Raw genomic sequence first — 26,589 nt, 5'->3', positions numbered from 1 at the left:
TCTTGGGTGATGGAAGGCCCATTCCATGTGAAGACAGGTGGGGAATAAAAAGCCAGAAGTCGTAAGTGGCCAGAGAATAGAGGTGTGAACACTCACTGGAGCAAGACCCAGGATGTGCCGTGCTAAGTTGCTTCCGTCATGTCTGACTGTGCGAGCCTATGGACTGCAGCCCACCAGGCTCCTCTGTCCCTGGGATTCTGTCCGGGCTTAGACCCAGGGCAGCACAAGCAATGGCCCATTGGCAGCCCTCCTTACCAGCCCCCTGGAGCGCGGCAGACACTGCGCAGAGGATTCTCTCTCACTGAGCCTACCCGTGGCCCCAGAAACCTGAGCCTGCTCTTCCAGACAGCTGCTGCCAGTGGCTTACAAACTGCATCCTATTTGCTTTGCCTGAGCTAAAAGGTAACCACTTTATCCGGGCTTTGGAACCAAATACGACTTGTGAACTGGAGGAATGAGTTAGCCATGGCAGAATGAGAAGCTGGGACTTTCTAAGCCTGGTGTGTGTTTTTCAATTGTGGTAAAATATATACAAAACTCACCATCCTAACCATTTTAAAGGATACAGTCAGGCATTAAGTACATTCATACTGCTCCACAACCATCATCACCATCTATGTCCCAAACCTTTCATCTTGCAAAACTGAAGGCTGAACGCATGAAACAGTCACTGTCTGTCCCCCTCTCCTAAGTCTGGTGGTTCTAATCCCCAAATTCTCTGTATTTCCGTGCTGTTCTCTGTGTTCAGCGTAACTTTCTGAGAACGTAGCCCATCTAAGCTGTGCTAAGAAGGGGGCCTTTTCCCCACCAATAAACCGGAGGTGTAAAGTTGGCCTTTGGGAGGTTAGTGGGGTGACTGTGGTGGAAATCAAGACAGTAGATATTCCTGGTGGCTCAGTGGTAAAGAATCTGCCTGCAATGCAGGAGACCTGGGCTTGATCCCTGGGTTGGGAAGATCCCCTGGAGGACAGGGCAACCCGCTCCAGGCTTCTTGCCTGGAGAATGCTATGGACAGAGGAACCCGGTGGGCTGCAGTCCCTGGGGTCACAGAGAGTCCGTCACGATTCAGAGACTAAACAACGACAAGCGCTGGGGACAGACGGAACCCGGGGAGGAGCCTGGCTGCAGGGCTCACCTGCCCTGGAAACGGCCCCAGGTGTACTCCGACCTGCTCTGAAACCAGGAGCCCTTCATTTATTTTTCTTGGACTTGGAAGTGGGTGTACAAGCCTTGAACTTGAGGAATCTCAGTCTGTGTCCACAGCTGCTTGTGGCTATCCCATGATGCAAGGTTTGAGCATAATTAAGATTTGGCAGGGGCTTCCCTGGTGGTGCAGGGGTTAAGAATCTGCCTGCCAAGGCTGGGGACATGGGTTCGATCCCTGGTCCGGGAGGATCCCACAGGACATGGGGCAACTAAACCCGCATGCTGCAACTCGGGAAGCCTGTGTGCCTAGAGTCTGTGCTCCTCAACAAGAGAGGCCACTACAGTGAGAAGCCCATGCACCGCCGTGAAGAATAGTCCGCGTTCAGCAATGATGATTCACCACAATCAAAAAATAATTAAATAAATCTTTTACCAAAAAAAAAAAAAAAAAGATTTGGCAGTAGGATAGATTCTTAGTCCCCTGACTCTCTGCTTTAGGGATAAAAAAATGTAAAATTGCAAAGTGCAATAACGGAGAGGCGGGCCGAGCAGAAGCAGTGGGAGTGTCATAAATAAAGCCCACAGGTAAGGCCAGGGGTCCCGGGCCCACCTGCATCCCGCCCGCTGCTCCGGCCCGGCCCTGTGACAGTCACAGCCACCCTTCCCTCCCCTTTGGTGTCTTGTGCCGATTACTGAGACCCTGAGCGGTGCGCCTGGCTTAAGCTCCTTGTCACGTGCTCAAACCTGTGCAGGGGCTCACAGGAAACCCACGCCGGCTGGGAGCGGTCCAAGCAGCTTCCAGAGAATTTAAAACGTTACCTTTTGGGTAGGTTGGTTTAAGCCAGAAAATAGGAAGGTCGCCGCAGAGTTCTAAAACTTTGGAACTCAAGAAGCTGTTGTCCTTCACGGGCTGGTCTCCAGCCACCCAGATGAGAGAATTTTCTTCATATTTAACTGGCATGATCTTGCCTTCCTGTAAATGAAAAGGAAATGCGTGGATCAAAGAGGGCAGAGGAACACGCTGTGTATGAAGATTCGTGTGTTGGTAAAAGATTATTTTGCCCTATAAAAATGAGTTTAGGATTAGCAGATGCAAACTAGTATATACAGGATGGATAAACAAGGTCCTACTTACTGTAGAGCACAGGGAGTTATATTCTCTATCCAGTGATAAACCACAGTGGAAAAGAGTAGGAAAAAGAACAGATATATGTATAACTGAGCCGCTTTGTGTACAGCAGAAATTAATGCAACTTTGTCAATCAACTATACTTCAATAAAATTTAGAAGAAAACTCCATGAGAATCCAAAGGCATGCACACACACAGACTCTGAAGTCCTCATCTCTTTGTAGCTCTTTTCACAACATTCCACACCCCTCATGCCATCCTGCCTTTGGATAATTCGAAGGTGTGAATCTGAGCGTCTTAAGTAGAAGTGAAAATTACTTGATGTCAACTTTGAGATTTCAGTTAATCTGATATTTTTGATCAAGGATGCTTTGGAGGAAAAGCGATTGAACGGACTCTAGAATCCAATAGAGGAGAGAGGCATCCTTCGTGTGAAGTCAACGTCCTCTGGGGCCTTGTTCTGCTGCTTCCAAACCACAATGGAAAAAGCCAGTGATTGGTTCTTTAATGTCTTCAGTTCAAAGTAGTATTTAACATAAACCATTTCTGCATTTCCCAGCTATAACAAAACATATCTCAGATGTTCTTCGCATCAAGCACGCCACTGAGATTTCAAAGCTAAACTCTGGATTTTCTTCTGCAGCGAGATGCTGAGAATGGTTTGATAGCCCGGGAGACAAATTTATTTTGCCAGGTTGCGCCTTTCATGTATTTATTAGTTTGCAATAGGTTGGAGAAATTAAAATGTTTTCTCCTGATTTTTTAGCTAAAAGCAACACTTCGTTTATGCTTTCTCCCTTAGGCTTCTGGCAGCATTAAAACAACTTAAAGTTATTGGAGGCAGCGAACACGCAGGTAATCCAGTTATTCACCTGAAATTAAATGGCTCCATCCAGGAAATGAATGCTCTTTGGGTAGAGTAGCTTTTAAAAGTTACACAAAACTGATGAAAAATGCATGAGAGCTAGTGGTGCATAAATCTACCCCATCATAATCTGAAGTGCATGGGGACAGAGTGGGGTGATAGGGAGAATGCATATGCGTGAAACCTACAAGCTAGGAGCCTTAAAGAAAAGTGCATGCACATACTTTCAGCTGCTACCCCATCTCCTTCCTCCTTCCCTTCTCTTGCAACACAATCCTGCTTTTGTTTGAGGCCCCAGGAGAGACACCTGCTTTCTCAGACTCCCTGGCAGCTAAGGGTACCCGTGTGACCAGTTCTAGACAATGCAACCCATGCTAAAGTGTGTGGAGGGCATGTGAAGCTTTCTGCTTTTCCTGAGTCCAGAGAAAGCATGGTTGGCGCTGTTCAGCATCTTCCTGCCTTCCTTACTTGACTGCGTGGTTGATGTTTAGAGCTGGAAGTAAAAGGCTGCAAAAATAAGAGATGCTGGCCATGGAGACAATGCCTGGGGTCACCTACTTCCAAGGAGAAAAAAAAAAAACAATCCTTATTTGTTGAAGTCACTCTAAGCGTCATGCTCAGCTGTGTGTGTGTGTTCAAGCTCAGTTGTGTCCAACTCTTTGCCACCCCATGGACCGCAGACCCCCAAGCTCCTCTGTCTTTTCCAGGCAAGAATACTGGAGTGGGTTGCCACGCCCTTCTCCAGGGATCCTCCCGACTCAGGGATCCAACCCACATCTCCTGCACTGCAGGCAGATTCTTTACCACTGCAACACCTAGGGAAGCTACTGGCAGCCAACACATTCCTAATTCATGCAAACATGTTGTCTGAATTTGGTTTTGTCCACCAGAGAATCCACCATGCCCCATAGAAACAACTAAAACACAGGGAACAGAATTCACCCCTGTGACCTCAGTAAAGAATCAGAGACAAAGATTTAAGTGCAAAGCCATTCACCAAAGCAAATTATATCTGTATTCAAAAAAAATTATTTTAAATTATTATTTTTGAGAGAATGGAAACTTGAAGATACTGATATTCAAGAGCAAAAGCCTTTTAAAATTATAATCATATGATTATAATTTTAAGTTTTCATTCATATAAATGTTTAAAAAACATTTATTTATTTGGTTGCACTGGGTCTTAGTTGTGGTATATGGGATCTAGTTTCCTGCCCAGGGATCAAACCATAGCCCCTGTATTGGTAGTTTGGAGTCTTAGCTACTGGAACACCAGGCAAGCTTTAATATCAATTAGAAATTATAATCATATGATAACATACAATAATCCATTATCACCTACATTTTGGAAGACCTAAAGTTAACTGTAGTGCTGGAGAAGTCTCTTGAGAGTCCCTTGGACTGCAAGGAGATCCAACCAGTCCATGCTAAAGGAGATCAGTCCTGGGTGTTCATTGGAAGGACTGATGCTGAAGCTGAAACTCCAGTACTTTGGCCAACTCATGCGAAGAGTTGACTCACTGGAAAAGACCCGGATGCTGGGAGGGATTGGGGGCAGGAGGAGAAGGGGACGACAGAGGATGAGACGGCTGGATGGCATCACGGACTCGATGGACGTGAGTTTGGGTAAACTCTGGGAGTTGGTGGCGGACAGGGAGGCCTGGCATGCTGTGATTCATGGGGTTGCAAAGAGTCGGACACGACTGAGTGACTGGACTGAACTGAACTGAACTGAAAGTTAAGTGAAACTAATAAGGATGTACAGCAGTATAACTTCAATTATAAAAAGCATATCACACACATTGTACATGAAAATTTACCAAAACACTGATATTAGTTATCCATGGATTTTGTAACTCTGGGTGACTTTCTACTCTCTCCTTTCATGTATTCCTGAATTTCTATAATGACAAAGTGTTGTTTTTAAAAATCAGAAAACAAACAAACAAGGCCTTGTTTTTTACAAAAAATCCGAAAATGTACTGCAGAGTTTTTTTTATGCTATACCTCAGGACATGCGGGATCTTGGTTCCCCTGACCAGGAACTGAACCCATGCCCCCTGCACTGGAAGTGTGGAGTCTTAACTAATGGACCACCAGGGAAGTCCCTGTACTGCTGCAAACTTACGATAAGATCTTGGTCAGTTAAGATCTGGTTGGGAAGTTGGCTCTTTACGTCTACTCATGAGGGAAACGTTGAGGATTACAGTTCATTAAAGGTTTCATAACAGAAGCTGAGTGATAAGACCATTGAAAAGGTAATGCAATAAGAGATGTTCAAGGTCAGAATAGGCGGTCTCGGTCTCATTTCTAGACTCTGTAGGCGTGGGTCCAGACTTGTGTCCCGAAGGGTGCAGTTCAGGGGCCACAAACGAACTCATGATCAGAGGAGAGTGATGGGAGGGGTGAATGGCTAGGGAAGTCGAGAGTGGAGGAGATACTGAGGACATGCTGGCCAACTTGAAAACTCACAGTGCGTTGAGACACCTGGGCCTACTCCTAGGAGAGCAAACAAATCGAGCAGTTTCCAGGCACCTCTGCTTACTCTTAGTTTTCTTCATCTGCCTTTCGGGAGATGATGCCTGGCTCACCTCCCTCTTGGGGATCCTGGAAGGATCAGAGGTGATCATAATAAAATTAAGACTCAAAGCAGCATCCGTTTACTCATTATCTAGCGAGTTCAGGGCCATGGAGACAGAGTGCACACCCTAGTTTGCAGACGACAAGACTGAGGCTTAAAAACTTGATGCCACATTCACAGCCAAGTGTCAGGGCTGGGACTTGAACCCACACTGGATTTCCAAAGTCCATTTTTCTTCCACCCTACCCTGCCACAACTCAAATGGAAGATGACAATGAATGCGGCTACTTCGTAAGCCCTAAAGCACCAAATCAGTGTAAGGTATTACTGTTAAGTATGTCTTTAAAATGTTGTGTGCAATTCTTAATGCAAGCTTTTATAAAACCAAGCTCAAAGGCAAGCTATTAATAATAAATGGATGAAATATGTTTAAAGAACCTCACAAGCCTGATACATAGGAAAGGAATTCTGTATATGTTGAATAGCCTCATTGGGTTGAACTTGAACTGGTGGGAAGAAATTGTAGGGGGAGCCATTCAGCTCAATGTTGGCAAAGCAATTAGAACTTCCTCCCAAGAAGTTGCCTGGCACACAGGGAAGGAAAGCCTGGTCAATGCTTCCAGCAGAGGCTGAGTGATCAGTTATGAGGAATTTCAGGAGGACTTCTCCCCTGGCTAAGTTGTACTGAGGCTGGAGTGAGGCTTCAAGCTCCTGAGCCCCTTAATGATCCTAACACCTGAGGTCCTTTCAGTTATGCTAATCACTGATCAGTTCTCTGCGTGAGCACTAAGTCACTTCAGTTGTGTCCGACCCTTTGCAACCCTATGGATTGCAACCCTATGTGGCCGCCAGGCTCCTCTGTCCATAGGGTTCTCCAGGCAAGAATACTGGAGTGGGTTGCCATTTCCTTCTCCAGGGGACCTTCCCCACCCAGGGCTTGAACCCAAGTCTCCGACATCTCCTGCATCAGCAGGTGGGTTCTTTACCACCAGTGCCACCTGGTAGGTCCCTAGCATCAGCAAATAAGGGCCATGTCATGACCGTTACCCTTTATGTACTTTAAAATCTGGTTTTCCAGAACCTTCAATTACACAACATCATGTAAGAATGATCACTTGGAACCAACAAGTAGGACCAAAGTACTTAAGTTCTTTGTCAGGGAGGAAAGAGAGCTTATGTTCTGGTCACAGACCTGTCCAGCAACTAGAGACAGGAGGGGTGTGCCTTCAGTGTGCCCAACCTTCCTGCTGTGTGGAGCCGGCTGGTACCCACCAGTTCAGAGGAGATGCTCTGCTTGGTCATGGTGCCCACCTCCGGGATGCGAGCCTTCACCTGCGCTTTGATGTAGCACTTCTCCCCTCCGGCAAAACGGATTCCTGTGATGCCCTAGGAAACAAAAGTTTATCCATCCTCTATTCATCTGTTCATTTATGCAGTGTATTGAGTGTCTACTGCAAGCTACATACTATTCCAGGTGCCAGGTATAGGGATGAACAGAACAGATGGCATCTCTGCCCTCGTAGAGCTTACCTTTCAGTGTTATTTACCAAAAATAAAAAATAGAGATAAAGTCAGGTGGCGTTAAGTGCTATGGAAGAAAATAAAGCAGAACGTGGAAATAGGAGTGACAGGAGATGGTGCTTTATTTTTTATTTTTGGCCATGCTGTGAGGCATGTAGGATCTTCGTTCCCCAACCAGGGATCGAACCTATGCGCCCCCTGCAGTGGAAGCATGGAGTCTTAACCACCAGTCTGCCAGGGACGTCCTAGGAATGGACCTTTAGACAGTCCAACGGGGAGGCTTCTGTCAAGGTCTGACTCTGCGCCGAGAGGCAGTGCGTTCATTGCTCCACTCATCCCGCAAGCTCAGATGAAATGACATCTTCTCCCTACAGGTTTCTCTGTCCAGCCCGGGCTAAGGGGGCTCCCTTTCCTCTGACTTTCCGAAAGCCCTCCCATCTCCACCCCTCATTTGGCACTCAGTTCTCAGTGCCCTTGTATCTTGTGAATGTCACCTCCGTACTCAACTCTAAGCTTGAGATCAACCTGAATCTCTTTTTTGTTTTCGTTTGATGCTCCCACAGAAGTTCTCAGAAGATGCTGGTCCAATTAACGAATTCCGTGAATTCAGATTCTTCTTAAGTTGTTGAACTCAGAGGAAACAGTAGCTTTCTATCACACTGGGAGCTGAAGTTTGCTCCCAGAGCTTATCCAAGGACTTGGATGTTTTGTTTATGTCCCGTGAGATATAAACAATGTCTCCCCATCTGCCTAGGGACTGGCCTCCAGGGAAATCTCAGCCGCAAGGCTCCGGTCTTAGCTGACAGCTCGGCACTGATTCTGCCCACGGAGTGCGTCAGGCATAACGTTATGTTCTGACCCAAGAGTGTTTACTTTCATTTCTGGTTAATTCCATGACTAGTGAGTGACCAAAACCAGTATTAAGATCTACAAATTATATGCCATAACAATGTAGGCACCAACACGAATCTGAAATTCTCAACTGGTCAGTCTTCTATTGGGTTGAGACAAATGTCAGGAAGACACAGAGCTTGTTCTAGTATATCAATACCAGAGAGTGGGAGGAAGAAAAGCCTTTAGAAATCTAGGGGCAGGATTCAGCCCTCCTTTTTTTTCTTAAATATTTTTTTCTTTTGGCCTTGCCATGTGGCACGTGAGATCTTAGTTCCTTGATCAGAGGTTGAACCTGTTCCCTGTGTGGTGGAAGCTCAGAGTCTTAACCACAGGAACATCAGAGAAGTCCCAGCATTCAGCCCTCGTAAAGGAAGAATGAAGTCACACGTCAGTCACGCCGGAGGATCTTCATGGAAAGTCACACTGAATGAATCTCAGAGCCAGGCGTCCTGCAGACGTGGGTGGGCGACAGACGGCAGAAGGAATGGCTCCTCCCTTTTGAAGCTCGTCGTCAGTTCTCTTGCGGCCTGATCGACCACATACATGTGTAACGCATCTCATTCCTCCCAGCGTCACCTCTCACCCAGAGGGAAGAGGAGGCATGAGCCCCCATCCCCAAACCTCGACAGAGGAAGAGCTCCGGGCTTACTGCAGAGGCTCTCGATTCTGCACCAAAGCCACATGGAGAGATTTTAAAAACACAGATGCCTGGGCCTCTCCTAAGAGATTCCCATTTAATGAGCTTGTGGCTGTGCCCAGACACTGGCATGCTTAAAAGCTCCCCATGTATTCGTGATGTCAGCTGGGGTTGAGGACCCCCAGTTTAGGGAGAAAGAGACTTGTTCCGGGTGTGTGTGTGTGTGTGTATGTGTGTGTGTGTGTGTGTGCACTTAGTCTCTTAGTCGTGTCTGACCCTTCGGGACCTCCTGGACTGTAGCCTGCCAGGCCCCTCTGTCCATGGGATTTTCAAGAATACTGAAGTGGGTGCCATTTCCTTCTCCAGGGGTCGTTCTGACCCATGGATTGAATCCACAAAGACAAGAACACTGGAGTGGGTTGCCATTTCCTTCTCTAGGGGTCTTCCTGACATATGGATCAAATCCACAAAGATTTAAAGTAACTGAAATAGCCTGCTCTGCACTGAATGTTTGCATCTCTCCCACCCCTCACCCAAATTCGTATATTGAAACCTAACGCCCCATGTGGTGGTACCTGGAAGTGGGTCTTTGGGAAGGGTGAGGTCATGAGGCTTCCCAGGTGGTACTAGTGATAAAGAACCCACCTGCCAAGGCAGGAGACGTAAGAGGCTCAGGTTTGATCCCTGGATTGGGAAGATCCCCTGGAGAAGGAAATGGCAACCCACTCCAGTATTATTGCTGGAAAATCCCATGGATAGAGGAACCTGGCAGGCTACAGTCCATAGGGTTGCAAAGAGTTGGACATGACCGAAGCAACTTAGAACGCACGAGGTCATGAGGGTGGAGCCCTCGTGAATAGGATTAGCGTCCTTTCCCCAGAGAGCTCCTTCCCCTTCTGCCTCGTGAGTAGGACTGTGAGAAGACAGGCTTCCATGAGCTAGAAAGCAAGACCATCCCTAGACAGGCAACCTGCTGGCACTTGGACTTTTCAGCCTCCAAAGTATGAGACACATACTTCTGTCGTATAGAAGCCACCTAGCCCACGGTAACTTGTTGTAGCAGCCTCAGGGTACTAAGGCACAGCCTCTGGACCCAAGTTCCCTCTGTACTAGTGACTCACAAACTTTTCCTTGCAGCCGAATCATCTGGAGGACTCATGAAACAAAATACTGTTTTGGTCCCCCCACCGGAGTTTCTGAATCCAGGGGTCTGGAGTGAGGGCTAAACCATGCATTTCTAAGCAGCTCTCAGGTGCTGCTGCTGCTGGTGGCCTAAGGAACACACTTGGGGAACCACCGTTCTCTACCATGCTGTCTCCCGAAGGTCAGTTGTTCTTACTTTACATGTAAATCTATGGCACATGGTTTGAAAAATGAAAGTTTGGGGAGGGGGATTACTGCCTCTGTTGCAGTGAAAAGAAAAAAAAAAAAAAAAGAGGAATGGGTTTTTTTCTTTCCCTTTCCTGAGAACAAAGAAGATAAAGAAAACAGTGAGCAGGCCTGAACATTCCTAATTTTTTACTTTAACTGCTCCTAACTCTGCGTGAGTTGGACTGTGAAGAAGGCTGAGCGCCAAAGAATTGATGCTTTTGAACTGTGGTGTTGGAGAAGACTCTTGAGAGTCCCTTGGACTTCAAGGAGATCCAACTAGTCCATTCTGAAGATCAGTCCTGGGTGTTCATTGGAAGGACTGATGCTGAGGCTGAAACTCAATACTTTGGTCACCTGATGTGAAGAGTTGACTCATTGGAAAAGCCCCTGATGCTGGGAGGGATTGGGGGCAGGAGGAGAAGGGGAGACAGAGGATGAGATGGCTGGATGGCATCACTGACTCGATGGACATGAGTTTGAGTGAACTCTGGGAGTTGGTGATGGACAGGGAGGCCTGCTGTGCTGCGATTCATGGGGTCGCAAAGAGTTGGACACGACTGAGCAACTGCACTGAACTGAACTGAACTCTGCATGTCTGCAATAAAGTTTGCCTTTCTGCCCCCTAACTCTGCAGGAACTGCACTCCATACCATCTTCCTTTGACTCTGTGCTAAATACACCCTGTATCTGGTGTTTCCCCTTACAACACGCTTCCCCTTCTTGTTGCTTGGTGCTCAGTAGCTCAGTCTTATCCATGTCCAGCTCTTTGCAATCCCATGGACTGGAGCACTCCAGGCTCCTCTGGCCTCTACTATCTTCTGGAGTTTGCTCAAATTCATGCCTGTTGAGTCAGTGATGCCATCCAACCATCTCATTCTCTCTCGTCCCCTACAGTCTCTTGCCTTCAGTCTCTCATTGCCTACAGTCTCATCTCCCTCGTTGCCTTCAGTCTTTACCAGCATTAGGGTCTTTTTCAATGAGTCAGTTCTTTGCATGAGGTGGCCAAAGTATTGGAGTTTTAGCTTCAGCTTTTTACATATCAGAAAGAAGGCCACAGAGCCACCTAACTACCAGACTCAAATGCTGGGTTAACGACGCCAGCCTATGACTGACTGTCTTTGAAACAATGAAAGAGGAAGGAATCAAGATGCTAACACCTTTGCTCCTCATCACCGGCTCCTAAATGGGAGTCCTTATCTTATTTAAGCCCGCAGACTCCTCTTGGGGGGAGGGTGGGCACAGTTCTTGAGGCATGAACCTACTGTGTTCCCCTCTCCACCAGCTGGGAATTACAGTCACTTTTCTATTCCCTCCAAACTCCGTCTCCATATTTTTTATTTGGCATTGGTGAGAGGAGAAAGCCAAGATTTTGGCCAGCCACCCACCCCCCGCTGCCCATGTTATATCTTCTCTTCACATCAAACCATTGTAGCTTCTGAGATGAGATGCTGGGGAGGAAGCACCATCTAGCCATTACCATATCCCCAGGGAGAGAACTGACTATAGAAGGATTCCCAGCACTGAATGTGTCTAGTATTGAGTTAGTTCTGACAGTCAGTCTACAGGCTGCAAAGAAAACTGAAACCCCATGGGGATGGGTCCTGTGGGAAGGAATTCACACGTATTAACCACCCTATCTAGCTACAAATCCATATCAAGCAGCCAGAAACACCAGAAGATTAAACAGAGGGAAGGGAACGGCACAAGAAAGGCAGGCAAATCTCCTGTTTTTGCAAACAAACAAGACCTTAGAAGCTTGTGATAATGAAGATGTTTGCTAACAAAGGTAGTGAGTGAGGATTCCAATGATCTAACATCCTTTTATCCAAAGTCAGCTAATCTCATTTTAGCCACACAGTTTTTTCTTCCTAGGGGTCTCATTTATTTCTGTGGCTTAAACCAGAAATTCCCAAGGAGGGCAAGGGGACCTTCCCCCAGGGGGGTGATTTAGAAACTTTTGAGGGAATTTTTTATTGTCACGAAACTAGGAGCTCTCTGGCCCTTTGTTGGGCATGGCCCAGGGGTGCCGAGTCCCGACCAGCCTGGGGGAATTCTGAAGAACCAACTGCCCAGAATCTTGGCTGAAAACCTGAATTGTAAGCACCTGAGCCTGGAACCTAACACTGTTTTATATGTAAATGTAACATGATTTTTGACACAGTCTTAATGTACAAAGGATTTCCTAGGAATGGAATTTTTATGAAAATGGAGAGAAAATGTTACTTTTGTTTACTATTTGAGAAGATTTTGTTGTTTAGTCACTAAGTCGTATCTGACTCTTTTGTGACCCCACGGACTGTATAGTCTGCCAGGCTCCTTTGTCCATGGGATTTCCCAGGTAGGAATACTGGAGCGGGTTCCCATTTCCTTATCCAGGGGTCTTTCCGACCTAGGGACCGAACTCGTGTCTCCTGCATTGGCAGGGAGATTCTTTACCACTGAGCCACTAGGGAAGCCGTTTAGAGAAAAGTACCTGATATTTAATTTCTCAGCACACACTTAGGTCAGCGTGCATTTTAGGCTGTAGCACAGACAGTGACCCAAGAATGTGACTATGACGTTTTCAAGGTACATCAGGCTCAAGTTCTAATTGTATTATAAATTACTTTCACTTTATTTTTTCTTTGTGTTATACTCAGGTGCCAAATGGATTCTTGAAACCAATAACCTACTTACCTATCAGATAAGCTGTGCTGTCCATTTTTTTCCCCTCCAGTTTTTTTTTTTTAAATTAATTAATTAATTTGGCTGCAATAGGTGTTAGTTGAGGCATGTGAGTTCCCCAACTGGCGATCAAACCCAGACCCCTCACCTTGGGAGCATGGGGTCCCAGTCACTAGACCACCAACAAAGTCCCTCCCTCCAGCTTTTTAAATTAAAAAATTACAAATATACACAAGGTCAAAAGAATTGTATAGTGAAAATCTGTTTATATCCACTATTCTATCTTATTTTTTTTTAGTTTTAGATGTATTTCTTTAATATTTATGAAAATGTTATATCTTCCAAAATTGGAGGCCATTTTCTCTGTCTCTATTTTCTCCTGCTCCGGTGTTTTCTTGGAGAACTATCTTAATTTCTAACCAGGATTTCTGTTATATCTGTGGGTCATTAGGGCTGAGAGGGTTGACTTAAACCAACAGCATTGATACTTCTGAGGGTACAACTTTCATACATCATGAACAGAACTAGCTTCTATCTTCCTCAGGGCTTTGAGAGAGATTCTCTTGACCTAACTCCAGTCAGGGACCTCTGAGTCCTCTAGGCCCCAACCCTGGGCTCTGTCTTGGCCGGTTTATTCCAATTTTAGCAAGAATCCTGCTGAGTCAGCCTTAGTCTGATCAAACTGGACATCTGATCCCCCTGACCTGCCTGTAGCAAAAATCCCGCTAGATCAGTTTAGCGAAGGACGTCTGTACCTCTTAGTAATCTCCCATCCGCCAGCACCCCACCCTGCTCCGCGGCTATTACGCCCGTTTCCCTTACTGTATTCAGAGCTGAGCCTGCTCTTTCTCCTTGACTACAAAACCCCACAGTGGTAGCCTCCCTTGAATGGAGTCTGCCTTACCTTCTGCAACAAGGGACCCGAACAACTGTTTTCTCCAGTGGTGTAGAGCCTGGAGCCCTTCATTTCAGTGCAAATTCTCTCTGGGGGCTCTTTCCCACCATTGGTTCCATACAGTCTTGGCAGGGTTAGCAGGGGAGGCTGTTCACCTACAATTCAGAAACTTTCCTGCTCTGGGCCCGCCTGCATCTCCATCTCCCCGCTCCTCACTTTCTAAGCTCCCTGCTTAGACCTTGGGAGCAGACCTGAGCACGGGTATGGGGTATCCTTCCCTGGGCCTGGAAGGCCCTGCCTCTGCCTCTCTGTGGTTGAAATGCTAACCATTCTTCCAGACCTGGTTCAACTGTTGCTGATAGCGAGCAGGACGCTGCAGGGCTCCCACACACAAAAGCTTTCCGTGTCCCCCGTTTCTCTGACTACAGGAAATAGGCTTCATTCAACCTCCATGACCTTCCCTGAGTTCCAATGGGCGGGATCAAACAGCTATTAATGAGGGAAGGGAGAGGAGGCAGATGCCAGGGAGGGACAGTCCAGAGAAACAGTGGTGCAGCCTTGGGGCAGGGTCCTCGCTCCCCCTCAAGGGATACGCATAGCAATATCTGTGAGTTGTTTTGCATATACTGAAACCCCTTCCCGGTGGGCTGCCCACAAGTACGGAGACCCCATCAGTTGGAACCAGAAGGTTGATGATGCTGACTCCCACTTACTCTACCACCAACCAATCAAAAGAATGTCCATAGCCAATCACACCCTCTTTGAACCATTACCCTGAAACTCCTCACTAGCCCCTCCGGGTTGGGACACACAGTTTTGAGGGCATTAGTCCACTGCGGCTCCCTTTGCCTGGCAAAGCGAGAAAGCTATCCTTTTGTACTTCACTCAGAACGCTGTCTCTGAATATTAATTCAGTGTCAGAGCTCAGAGGCTGGATTTGGCTTCATTGCCACCTCTGCAAAACCTGCTCCATCTCCTCGCTGGCAGCGATGGCCTCCTCCATGAGGCCCCCACAGCTCTGTTCATAGCTCCGTGGCAGCGTGCTTCCCAGCCTGACCTGAAGCCACTTCTCTGTGGATGCCCACCTCCTAATGTCCTTGGGAGAGGGGCCAAGTGCCAGTCGCCTTTGTGCTTCACACCACCCCTTGCGCATAGATAGTCAGCTCCCGCACACGCTTCCTGAATTTGACTGACGGTTTGCAATACAGGAGAAAGTACCACAGTGGCTGATTCATGTGTTTTCAGAAGTCCAGGCTTATTTAAACCCATAACAGGTTCTATCCATCAAAAAAATGTTCTACTCACCAGTTCTGACTTAGAGAAATGTGGAAGCTATCAAAGAGAATTGATCAGTTTATAAAATATTTGTGGCCCCATTGGCCTCCAAGAACAAAACACAATCAATACCATTATTAGAACCAAAGGTTTATAAAACAGAAATATACGTTTGGGAATAAATATTTCAAAAGGACATTCCTGATATATACACATGTTGAGAGAGATGGATCTTTTCTTATTTATCTGCATAGCTACCTTTGCATATCTTGATATTGTGGCATATCCTGCGTATTCAATTTTGTTCTGGATTGAATGAAAGATGCATGTGTGGGAGTCACATTTTATGATTTTATATTGAGCAGTGCAAAGAAAAAAACGCCTTTTACCTTGTCCTGGGTCTTGCAGTAAAAGCCTTTAATAGGTCTAGAGAAATTATCTCTGGGACTCGACCAGAACCATTTGCAAAGCTATGACCAAACGAAATGGAGCTGGGCACACACAGGACTGCAGAGCCTGTCCCCAGGGCAGAGCCCACGCCAAACACAGCCAGCCCTTGTCATCACCAAATAATGTCTAATATCAGCCGAGCTCTAAGGTTAGCATCTGTTTGATATTCAAAAGGGCTTGTGAAGTGTGTTTGGGGATCAACAAGGGGAGTTCTTTCATTCAAATGAAAAGCATCTCTAGTTTTTCTCATCAATCAGAGGAAGACAGGTCGGTGAGATGTTTGTAGGCCAATAAACTATCAGAAGAGACATTATTTTTAAGAGCCTTTTTTCATGAGGAAGTCTCACCTACTCCATCTATAGATTTAACAGGAGAGCACAAACAGTGATGCCTCTTTCTCTTCCTAGAACAAGAAAGAGGATGAGATATTTATGGTGGCCAGCCAGAGAGGAGGCCTGGAGTGACACTTGCGTTCACAGATGTCCACTGAAGCATCCATGCATGGCTTGATGTCTCCAACTGCCTGTAAATTGAATTTTTGAAAACAAACATGTGTGTCCTTTGCAAAGGAGACGCGAATGTTTCATCTGTAATGGGCTCTGTTCAGACAGCAGATGATACACTAGGCGAATTTCTCCATGCTCATTTTCTGGATTAAACGGGAAATCTGGAGCACTGAGACGTGTGTAAATAGATCCCACCTGCTGTTGATTAGATTATTAGGTCATTAAAGTTTCCCTCCTCTCGATAACTGCCAGTTTTAGATCTTGCCACATTCTGGGAGACCTTGGGCATTTTATTCACTGTGTTAAGAAGGCTGCTTAGAGAAAAATAGCTCTTGCAAGTCTTTCTGCCAAGACTTTTGATAGCTCCAAGAACTTGTTTTTTTCAGTGCTAAGGTATTGTTTTGTCATTTTGAAAATGTCAAGGACAGACAGTGATCCTTTCTCAGAGAGAACAGGCAACATGGTTCAAGGAGGTTAGTGGCACCATTACTGCCATAAAGAGCAGTTCCCATTTGGGTGTATGTGAGGGGCTTGCCTTCTCCCTGAATAGGCATCTCCCAGGCTTGCCTAGTTAAACTTCCTAAATGCATGAAATATACTTACATTCTGGAAATCATTAACTTCAACCGCTTCTTCAGCTCCACTTCCCATTTTAAAGGTCTCCAGGTTGTTCCCAGCATCTATTTCCATTGACCCATCTTGTAATTTCCCATTGATACTCATGGTATAATGGACATTGTAAATCTGAAAGTGAACACCAGAATTAGTGATGCTTCCCTCTTAGAGCAATTCAGGGCTTATCTTTATATAAATTAGCATTCCTGTGTCTCAGAGATACACTGAATCATCCTTAATAGTAAGACATTTATCTGGGAGGACTTCATTCATCCACCAATCACTTAATACAATGATTTCTTAAATAATATCTTGAAAGTAAAGGCTTTGATCGTATCTGAAGAGCTCAGTGGTTTGCAATCCTGGTGGCACATGGACACATCTAAGGAGAATCTTCAGCTACCACACCTGGGTTGCCTCCACAGGATGGATCAAATCACAACCTGTGGGGATGCGGCTTGAGCACAGATCTTTTTCTAAAGGTCGATTCTACTCTGCAGCCAGAGTTGAGATCTGTTGATGGATAAACGGACATTGAAGAGGCAGAGGGTTCCCTGGGCTGTTAACCAAACAAATCTGCAGTGGCACCTCAATGTGAAGGTATTTTTAAAAAATCCTTCAGTCAAGACTTGGCATGGAGGGTGGTATACAGTAAGGACTGTGGACCAGACTAGGGTATGCCTGAGATACAGCCACATTACAGAGAGCAAGGTCAACGTGTATGTCTGCTTCCGCTCAAAATAAGAGGGACCCCTATTAATGACACTATGGGACAGACAGAAGGTGTAAGGCGATGTTACGAGATGTGTGGGGGAAGGGGGAGAGTTTGGGCATTATGCAGGAGCACTGGGCCAGGAATCAGAAAAACAGCCGGCTACACCATTTAGTTCTGCCTCTTGGGAGTTGCCTTGAATGCCAAATGATGAAGTGGGAACCTCAGAGGGGGTTTTCATTTATGTCATCAGAGCTCCGGGGTGTCACAGAGGTGGCCCAGAGCAGGTGGGACTGTGAGGTTCCTTTATCCAAGTCCCCCCAACCCATGGTTCATCTGCAATTTGACCAGAGCAGCTTTGCTTCTGATCTGTTTCATGTATTGCATTTCTGAGTAACATCTTGTTTAAAATCCTGCCATTTGAAAAACCCTTTTTACAGTGGACCACTAAATTACAGGATCCAAAGGGCTCTCTCACTGTCTCTTAAAAAAATATTTATTTCTTTGGTTGTGCCAAATAAGTTGTGACACTCAGGATCCTCGATGTTCGTTGAGGCGTGTGGGATCTAGTTCCCTGACCAGGATCGAACCTGGGCCTCCTGTGTTGGGACCATGGTGTCTTAGCCACTGGCCCGCCAGGGAAGTCCCCAGCAGGGCTATAAGTTGTGACACTCAGGATCCTCAATGTTCATTGAGGTGTGTGGAATCTAGTTCCCTGACCAGGATCGAACCTGGGCCTCCTGTGTTGGGACCATGGTGTCTTAGCCACTGGCCCGCCAGGGAAGTCCCCAGCGGGGCTCTCTTAGTTTAGACATCTGGTTAGGACACTGGTTTAAAAAGTGATTTACATGGTGCTCCTGACCAGCGTGCTGCTGCTCTGCAAGAACCTTCTCTGTGCTGCAGGGTAGGAGGTGAGCTTCTCTTCTCTTTTCTTCCATTTTCTGACTTAGAAGCATATATATGTATATATCTATGTCTTCTGGAGAAGGACATGGCAACCCACTCCAGTACTCTTGCCTGGAGAATCCCATGGACAGAGGAGCCTGGCGGGCTACAGTCCATGGGACCACAAAGAGCTGGACACGACTCAGTGACTAGCACACTATGTCTTATGTATGATATCTGGTTTAGTGGCTAAGTCGTGTCTGACTCTCTCAACCACATGTACTCAGTGTCAGGTCCGTAGGTCAGAACTGCAAAGAGCTCAAATTCAATTCAAGTCAGATTTTTTGGACTTGAAAAATTCAGTTCAAGTCAGTTATGAGAAATAGCTGACTGTCCCCATGGACAAACCCTGGGGAAAGTATCTGTTGTTATTGGATTATTACTTATAGAAAACTCATTATTGCAAGACCCACAAAGTGCTGTTTTATCAGCAGAGATGTAGAAATGGTAGCTGGTACCCTTGTAGGCAACAGCTCTCCGTTAGTGGAACAGAAAATCCCAGCATTCACCACCTCTGAGCACAGGTTCTCCCCTCCTTCTGATGAACTTCGCTTCCTGCAGGACACTGTCTCCCCAGCTCAGCTGATCTTGAGAGCCACTTCCAGGGGTTCTGATTTAGGGGCGTGGGAGTGGAGCCCACCAATCTCTTTTCACTTTGCACCCTGGTGGTGCTCACCATCAGCCTGTTTGGGGAAACCTGTTTTCTTTGGCTGAGACAGGGCTCCCTGCAGGTGAGGCTCAGAAAGCGGGCTCTGTTTGGCCCCTGCGCTCTCTGAACAGCCACTGTTCATCTGAGTTAATTTTGGCTGTTAAGGCGTGCATGGCGGACAATGCGTGTGTGAGTTTCTGCTGCCACAAGTGTCTGTCCTTTACTCATGAGACAAGAGGCTCTTTTTTTTTTTTTTTAAAGCCTTGCACATAAACTTTTTACTACTAAAGTGATCCTGGATTTAAGAAATGAACTATTTCCAAATTCTTAGAAAATCTTAAGGAGACAAGATCATAACACTGGAACAGTGGCTTGCGCGTCTAACTTGACTTTCTTCCATCGTCACCCTTCTCCACCTTCCCCCTCAACAAAACACCCTACCTAACCAGGCCTGGGTATTGCATCCTTTTAATGGAGCTGCAGCCCCTGCTTGCCCCAGAGCAGCAGAGGGGGTTTGTGTCCTCCTGATGTGCCTGGGGTTGGAGACTGGTAAAAAGTACTGAGCCCCAAGCTCAGGAGAAGGCTGGGTTGGTGAAGCAGTAATCACAATATCTGCTCTAAACTGATGGAGCTGTTAGCACCTAAGGCTATTTCTATTCAAGCACAAAGAAAGTTTATTATGTGCCAAAATTCTGCTCAATATGGTGCCTTTTACAGCCAAGGAGATTTGCTAATGAGTTTCTAATAAAGCCTGGGTTCATAAGATAATTACATCATGTTTGGGACCAACATCTCAAAAAATCAGGCTGAGAATAAAGGCCCCAAGCAATGATCTCATCCCCTCGTCCCAGGCGCTTGGGTTGTCAGTTATCTTATATTGGTGGGAATTTCCCATATTTCAACGCCTTGTTCCATTGACAATAATGTGGATGAAACATGACCTCAATATTTGAGCCCAGTCACTTGTCGCCTCATTATTAACACTTCAATGCTCCAGAGACCTCTAGCTGATTTCCAGTAAACCTGTCCTAAGGGGATTTATCCATATGAAAGGCACAGGAGGTGAATTACTGCTGCTCCTCCTCTATAAACCAATACAGAGGGACAGAGGCATGGGTGATCTCCAAAGAGTGGGTAGTGCATTGGCTGTGGATGACTCAGTCTGTTTGACAGAGACTGACCTTCTCTGATTATGTTTTGTTTGGGCCATTTAGATTTGAATGCAGCAGACCTGTGCCTATGCTCTGCGTAGATGGTACCAAATTTACTCTATTTAGTATTTTGTGATTTGTTTTTCAGACTTAAGTAATATGGATCAGCATGGAATATTTTGGGAGTTGAAAAAAAAAAAAACAACACAAAAACCCTACCACCATTTTCTTCATTCTCCTACCTGCAGAGGAGACAGCGGTAACTTGTATTGTTGGCAATAAAATGTGATTCACTCTTCCTCTGTATTTTTAGAATTTAATACCACTCTCTCGAACCAGACAACCCACCATCTTGCAGTGAAGTAAAAGTTATGATAAAAGGAGGCCCTACTCATTTTGGATGATCTTTCAATCTCTCTTTCTAGAAGCTTGTCAGTTAACCCTGTTTGCCTTGAATAATTAAATGCCAAATGGTACCCATTTAAATATATATCATGACCCAAATCTTTACCCCCCCAAAAAAAAGCAAAGCTATTTTTGTCCCCAGAGGACCCATACCATGGAAGTTTTGTCATCTAAAAGATAGCATTTATATTTCCCAAGGGGTGACAGTCTAAACCCTGCTATTAATGGAGATGGAGATATAGAAATGTTCAGATATGCTGCTTTCGAATATGAGCATCTGGCCCAGCTTCTATATTTAAAATACACAAATACATTAAGGCACTTTTCAAATACACATAAAATACTGTGCAATTCTGATCCTACAAATCGATGCTTGTAAATTTGATATAGTCTCTAAAACAGACTTGGTGCTAAATGGCATGCTTATCTACATTAGGCATTTGAGTTAAAAATACAAATTACGCAGTGACTGCAGAAGATGTGATGTGTGAAATGGTTGAATTGCTCTCAGCACCATTTTCTCTAAGTACTGGAATTTGCTCATGCTTTGAATTTCATGGTGGGAGAGAAAGGGGAAAACAGCAGTCAGGGATTCTCTGAGGGGAGTGATTAAGAAACAGCCCTTTGTGTGCACCCTGGAGAGGGAATTCTTTTCCATTAGTTGAAATCAGCTTACACCAGGCCTGGCAATGGTCATCAAGATAAAATGCTCCTCCTCCTTTAGATAAGTGAACAAAATTCAGAGTATTTAATGAGCACCCTGGAATCTTGCCCATTCGGGTCAGAAGCACCTTTTATATTCCTTGAGAGCCAACCGAGCTTTAACACAAAGAGTTGCGTTCATAGAAAGTAGGACGGGAGTTAGTAAAACATTGACCATTAAGTCACATGTGACCAGGCCAGAAATGATTTTCAAAGACACTGGCTATCTTTAAGGAAGTTAGATTTTTTTTTTCCCTTACAGCAAGAGAGAAGGGCAAATTAAAGCATGAGGAGTGAGAGGAGAGAGAAAAGAGAGAGAGGAGAGAGAGAGAAGAGAGAAAAGGAGGGAGCGAGAGAGAAAAAGAGAGGACGCTACTGGGAGGTCAGGTTCATCCCCTTATTAGGTCTGAATGTTCCTCCGCTACCTTTGTCCCAGGTTCTTCAATTCACAGCTTTTCTCAGCTGGCGGAGGCCATAGTTTCATTTCTTCCTAAGGGTGAGTAAGGCGAGGCCAGAAGGGCCGTGCCTTAGCGGTGGTCCCTCAGCTGCTTAGTGGAGGCGTCAGGCTGCGATGCGCCTTCCCTGCGAAGGGCTTCCCTGAAACCCTCCACTGTATCCCCCGGCTACACAGCTTTTGAAGCCCACGCTGGCTTTTCTACAAAGTTGCCTGTCAGTGGGAAGCCACGTCGTGGGGTTGGATGGAAGAAGGGACCGAGGTGCCCGGGAGGCCCCCGAGGGGACAGCATCTGCTGAGGCCCCCGAGCGTGGGGGGGGGGGGGGACACGCGAGTCATCCAGGGCCCCCGGCCGCCCCGTGCGCCTCCGGACTTACGTGATTCTCGCTCCCCTTCCAGAAGTAGAAGGCCCCGATGGCCCCCAGGAGCAGCAGCACCGCCCCCGAAATGAGGACCACGGCTCCGACCTTGAGCAGCCGCGCGGGGCTGGAGGGCTTCACGGTCACGGCGGCGTACGCCTGCGGGCGGCCGGGAGAGGACGCGTCAAGGCTGCGCGCAGCGACCGCGGCATCGGGGCGCGGGTGGGAATGGGGAACAGCGGCCCCGGGCTCCTCCGGGCGCCCCGTTTCTCCGCGCTCCCCGCGCCGCGGGTCCCTGGTCCTCAGGCCTGCATGAGCGCTGAGCAAACTCTTCGCGGTTCAAGGCCGTCGCCCCTCGGGTCTGCCATCTCGGCGGCCTCCCCTCCTCGACGCCCCCTCCTCGCTCCCTGCCCACCTTCCTCTTCGCCCGCCTCTGGGGATGCCCCGGCCTCTGCACCCGCACCCGCGTGGGGCGCCACCCCAAGCCCACATCTGGGCGCCCGAATTTGCCCCCACCTCCCAAGCTCGTTGCCATGCAAATCGTAGACCCGGACGGGGGAGTCCGGGCCCCCGCAGGTCTGGGGGCCCCCGAGCGGTACTCACCGGGGGGCTGCAAAACTCGACGTCGTCGGGCCCCACCAGGGCGATGGGCACTTTGTCCGAGTTCTCCGTCATGACCGCGGCCGCCGGAGCAGGACACCGGGAGGCTCGGCTGGCGCCCTGGGCTCTGGCCTGCGGCCCCGACGTGCCGGGCATTTCAACGCGGGGCACGCGCGCGCACACCGTGCCCTCCGCCTGGGCCAGCCCAGAGCTCCCCACCCCTCCTGGCGCCTCACCTCTGCCCTGCCTCCCCTCGCCCGCCCCAGCAGCGGTGAACGCGCCCAGCTTTCCACAGCGCACCCCCTCCCCCAAGCCCCTCGTGAGTCTGAGTGTGGCAGGGTGGCGGAGAGGGCGGAATCCAAGGCTGCTGAGCCCCGCAGCCCCGCGACCACGACATGCCGGATTGCCGGGACTCTCCGCCCTCCGGGAACACTCAGGGTGTCTGAGGCTCTGCTGGGCGCCTGGCTGGAGGCCCGTTTCCCGCAGTGAACTTGTGTGTGTGCTGGGGGCGCCGGCGGAGCAGGACACAGACGGCGGGGTCGTGGGGTGGCCGGGGGACCCCGGCCAAAGTCTGCGGGGTTGACGTCCGGCGGGCCCTGCTGGGTCTTCGCGATGGGCTCCCGTCCCAGGTTTCTCTGGGAGCCTTAGCAGGAGGCTCAGCAGGGAAACTGGAAGCCAAGCTGAGAAAGAATAATAGGTTCTGGTTGATTAACTAAATAAGTTAAACAAAGAGATAAAAACAACAATGGCAACAAACACACCCAAAACACTGTTATGTCTAAAGAAATAGCCAAGTATATATACACACACACACACACACATAATATACTATATATATAGTATACATTTTATACTATATAGAGAGATATAGTATTAATATGTATTTTAAAAGCAGAACAGGAGAAATTTTTTCGCTTTTGGAGATGCCGTCTGCCAGTACTAGGACTATGCGTGTGTGCATGCCAAGTTCCTTCAGTCGTGTCCGGCTCTTTGTAACCCCATGGACTGTAGCCCGCCAGGCTCCTCTGCCCATGGGATTCTCCAGGCAAGCACACTGAAGTGGGTTGCCATTTCCTCCTCCCCGGGGTCTTCCCAACTTAGGGATGCAATCCACATCTCTTAGGTCTCTCGCATTGGCAGGTGGGTTCTTTACCACTGGATCCCTCCGGGAAGCCCACCAGGACTACATGTGACCTCATGTGAATCCAGGCTTCATGAAACGGTGTAGGGTTCTAGCTGTGTGCAGAGTCCGCTCCTGAGGAGTAAGGGGCCGCTGCAGGGGAGGGCCCGAGTCTCCCGAGCAGAGGGAGGGGGCTGGACAGGGCTGTGGCAGGAGAAAGTGTGGGCTCCGGAGGCGCCGCTGATGAGAGGGACACCGGGAGATGGGTGTGCTGACAGCGGAGCTGGGCAGGGCTGAGGGGTGGAAATGACTGCGTGTCTCTGCTGCTGCTGGGCTGGGGAGGTTGAAGCTTCAGGCCTAGGAGGACTGGGAGAGTGGTGGGAGCCCAGGGGAGAGGAGGCCATTGGGAGGAGCAGTTGTGAGAGAGCCGATATAAGGCTAATTTCCGACTTGTTGAACTTGATATTCAGTCACTCAGTTGTGTCCAGCTCTTTGCAACCCCATGGACTCTAGCCCGCCAGGCTTCCCTTTCCTTCACCGTGGCTGGAGTTTGCTCAAACCCATGTCCATCAAGTCGGTGATGCCATCCAGCCATTGGATCCTCTGTCATCCACTTCTCCTCCTGCTTTCAATCTTTCTCAGCATCAGGGTCTTTTCAAATGAGTTGGCTCTTCGCATCAGGTGGCCAAAGTACTGGATGCTTCAGCTACAGCATCAGTTTTTCCAGTGAAAATTCAGGACTGATTTCCTTTACGATGGACTTGTTTGATCTTGCTGTCCAAGGGACTCTCAAGAGTCTTCTCCAACACCAGTTTGAAAGCATCATGCGGGCCTGCTAAAGAAGAGCCCGGGGACCATCCTGAGCCTGCCTTGGATTCAGACGAGGCGCCACTGGCTGCATCTTCCATAAGGTGGAAGGAGCTGGAAAAGCCCCTTGCAGCCTGCAGAGGCTCAGCCCTCGGAGGCACTGCTGCTGAGTTCAAGACCTCCTCTCCGCAGGGCGCTTGTAATGGGCGTTTTGGAAGGAATAAGAGAAGTCCCAGCCAGAGAAGTGGGAGGAGACCCAAGATGAAGTAGCGATGCAGGAAGAAGAGGCGAGTTCAGGAAGGATGGATCCGCAGTATCAGATGCTGACATGGGAGAAGGAAAGAATACACAGAGAGGCCTTTGGACTCCTCAGTGAGGAGGGCGCAGGAGCCAGTAAGACAGCAGTTTTGTTTGCTCCATTTAATGGGCACAGAACACATGCTGGCAAGCATCATTGTGACTGAAAGTATTTGCAGCTCATACCGCAGACCAGGAGAGTTCCTAGGAATCATTACAATACCACCGATGGAAAAACTGGGCAAAGGATGGGAACAGAGGTTCCACAGAAGGGGAAATTCAAATGACTCTTCAACACAAGAAAAATGCTTGACAGCACTTATAAAAAGAAATGCACATTTAAAGTATTCCTTGTCACCTATCGGCTGGTGAAAATAAACACCCTTGTTAGAACCGTCTATTGGGGAGCATGAGGAGAAATGAGGCCTACGTTTCTGTGGGTGGCTGAATTGGTGCAAATTTTATGGAGAAAACTTGATTCCAAAATGCAAAGTGTAATTTCATTTCTGTGGATTTATCCTACAGATGGGCTCACAGGCTGGAAAAATCCTCTCTATGCAAGGCTGCTCCTTGCAGCGTGTCTGTTAGAACAAAGGCCTAGAAGCGGTTTCAGTGTCCGCAGCAGAGAATTCATGGCACATCCTCACAAAGGGATCTTGGCAACAATTTGAAAGGATGAAGCAGCTTTGAATATACTGATGTAAGAACACACACCTAAGATATTTTAAGTGAAAAAGGCAAAGGGTAGAAAATGTATCTAAATGCCTCCATTTGTATTTGTTGTTCAGTCACTCAGTCGTGTCCGAGTCTTTGTGACCCCATGGACTGCAGCACGCCAGGCCTCCCTGTCCATCAGCAACTCCCGCAGCTTACTCAAACTCATGTCCATTGAGTCGGTGATGCCATCCAACCATCTATCCTCTGTCGTCCCCTTCTCCTTCTGCCCTCAATCTTTCCCAGTGTCGTGTTTTTTTCCGAGGAATCGGTTCTTTGCATCCAGTGGCCAAAGTGGCCAAATTTGTATAAAAAATACAAACAGGGGAATTCTCTGGTGGTTCAGTGGTATATTGAAAAGCAGAGACATTATTTTCCTGACAAAGGTCTGTCCAGTCCAATTATGGTTTTTCTAGTAGTCATGTGTAGATGTGAGAGTTGGATGAGTGCTGAAGAATTGATGCTTTTGAACTGTGGTACTGGAGAAGACTCTTGAGAGTCCCTTGGACTGCAAGGAGATCCAACCAGTCCATCCTGAAGGAAATGAGTCCTGAATGTTCATTGGAAGGACTGATGCTGAAGCTGAAGCTCCAATACTTTGGCCACCTGATGTGAAGAACTGACTCACTGGAAAAACTCTGATGCTGGGAAGGATTGAAGGCAGGAGGAGAAGGGAACGACATAGGATGAGATGGTTGGATGGCATCATAGACTCGATGGACATGAGTTTGAATAAACTCTGGGAGTTGGTGATGGACAGGGAGGCCTGGCATGCTGCAGTCCATGGCGTAACTGAACTGATTCAGTGGTTAGGACTCTGCACTTTCACTGCCAAGGGCCCTGGTTCAATCCCTCGTTGGTAAACTGAAACCCCACAAGTGTCATGGTATGGCCAATGAATAAATAAATAAACAAGAACATATGTATGCAAGACTTGCATGGTGGTCCAGTGGTTAAGAATTCACCTGCCAATGCAGGGGCCATGGGTTGGATCCCTGCTGTGAGAAGATCCCACACGCTGCAGGGCAACTGAGCTGGTGTGCCACGACTCTGGAAGCCTGCCCTCTACAGTTCACACTCCACAACCAGAGAAGCCCCCGCAGTGAGACTCTTGAGCACCACAA

The 26,589-nt window shown here is 47.7% G+C and overlaps 1 protein-coding gene and 1 pseudogene across 2 annotated transcripts in view; one reads left to right on the top strand and one right to left on the bottom strand.

Moving 5' to 3' along the window:
* Positions 1 to 22,681, bottom strand: part of CNMD (chondromodulin) — a 35,645-nt gene extending 12,964 nt beyond the window's left edge. Inside the window, exons 1-5 of one of the 2 annotated variants that reach the window (XM_040267176.1) lie at positions 22,531 to 22,681; positions 21,946 to 22,086; positions 16,539 to 16,679; positions 6,995 to 7,108; positions 1,966 to 2,119 (exon numbers count right to left, since the gene is read on the bottom strand). In XM_040267176.1, coding sequence (XP_040123110.1) covers positions 1,966 to 2,119; positions 6,995 to 7,108; positions 16,539 to 16,679; positions 21,946 to 22,086; positions 22,531 to 22,602 — 622 coding nt within the window. In that variant the 5' untranslated portion in view covers positions 22,603 to 22,681. The remainder of the gene's footprint in view (positions 1 to 1,965; positions 2,120 to 6,994; positions 7,109 to 16,538; positions 16,680 to 21,945; positions 22,087 to 22,530) is intronic. The other variant, XM_040267177.1, reaches the window with a different exon arrangement.
* LOC120882892 overlaps positions 22,601 to 26,589 on the top strand; it is a 54,675-nt pseudogene continuing 50,686 nt past the window's right edge.

Source organism: Oryx dammah, unplaced genomic scaffold (genome assembly GCF_014754425.2).
Source record: "Oryx dammah isolate SB20612 unplaced genomic scaffold, SCBI_Odam_1.1 HiC_scaffold_24, whole genome shotgun sequence".
In the NCBI taxonomy this organism is placed as follows: domain Eukaryota; kingdom Metazoa; phylum Chordata; class Mammalia; order Artiodactyla; family Bovidae; genus Oryx; species Oryx dammah.
Note: the sequence above shows the minus strand (reverse complement) of the source record. Positions and strands in the feature narration are given on the sequence as shown.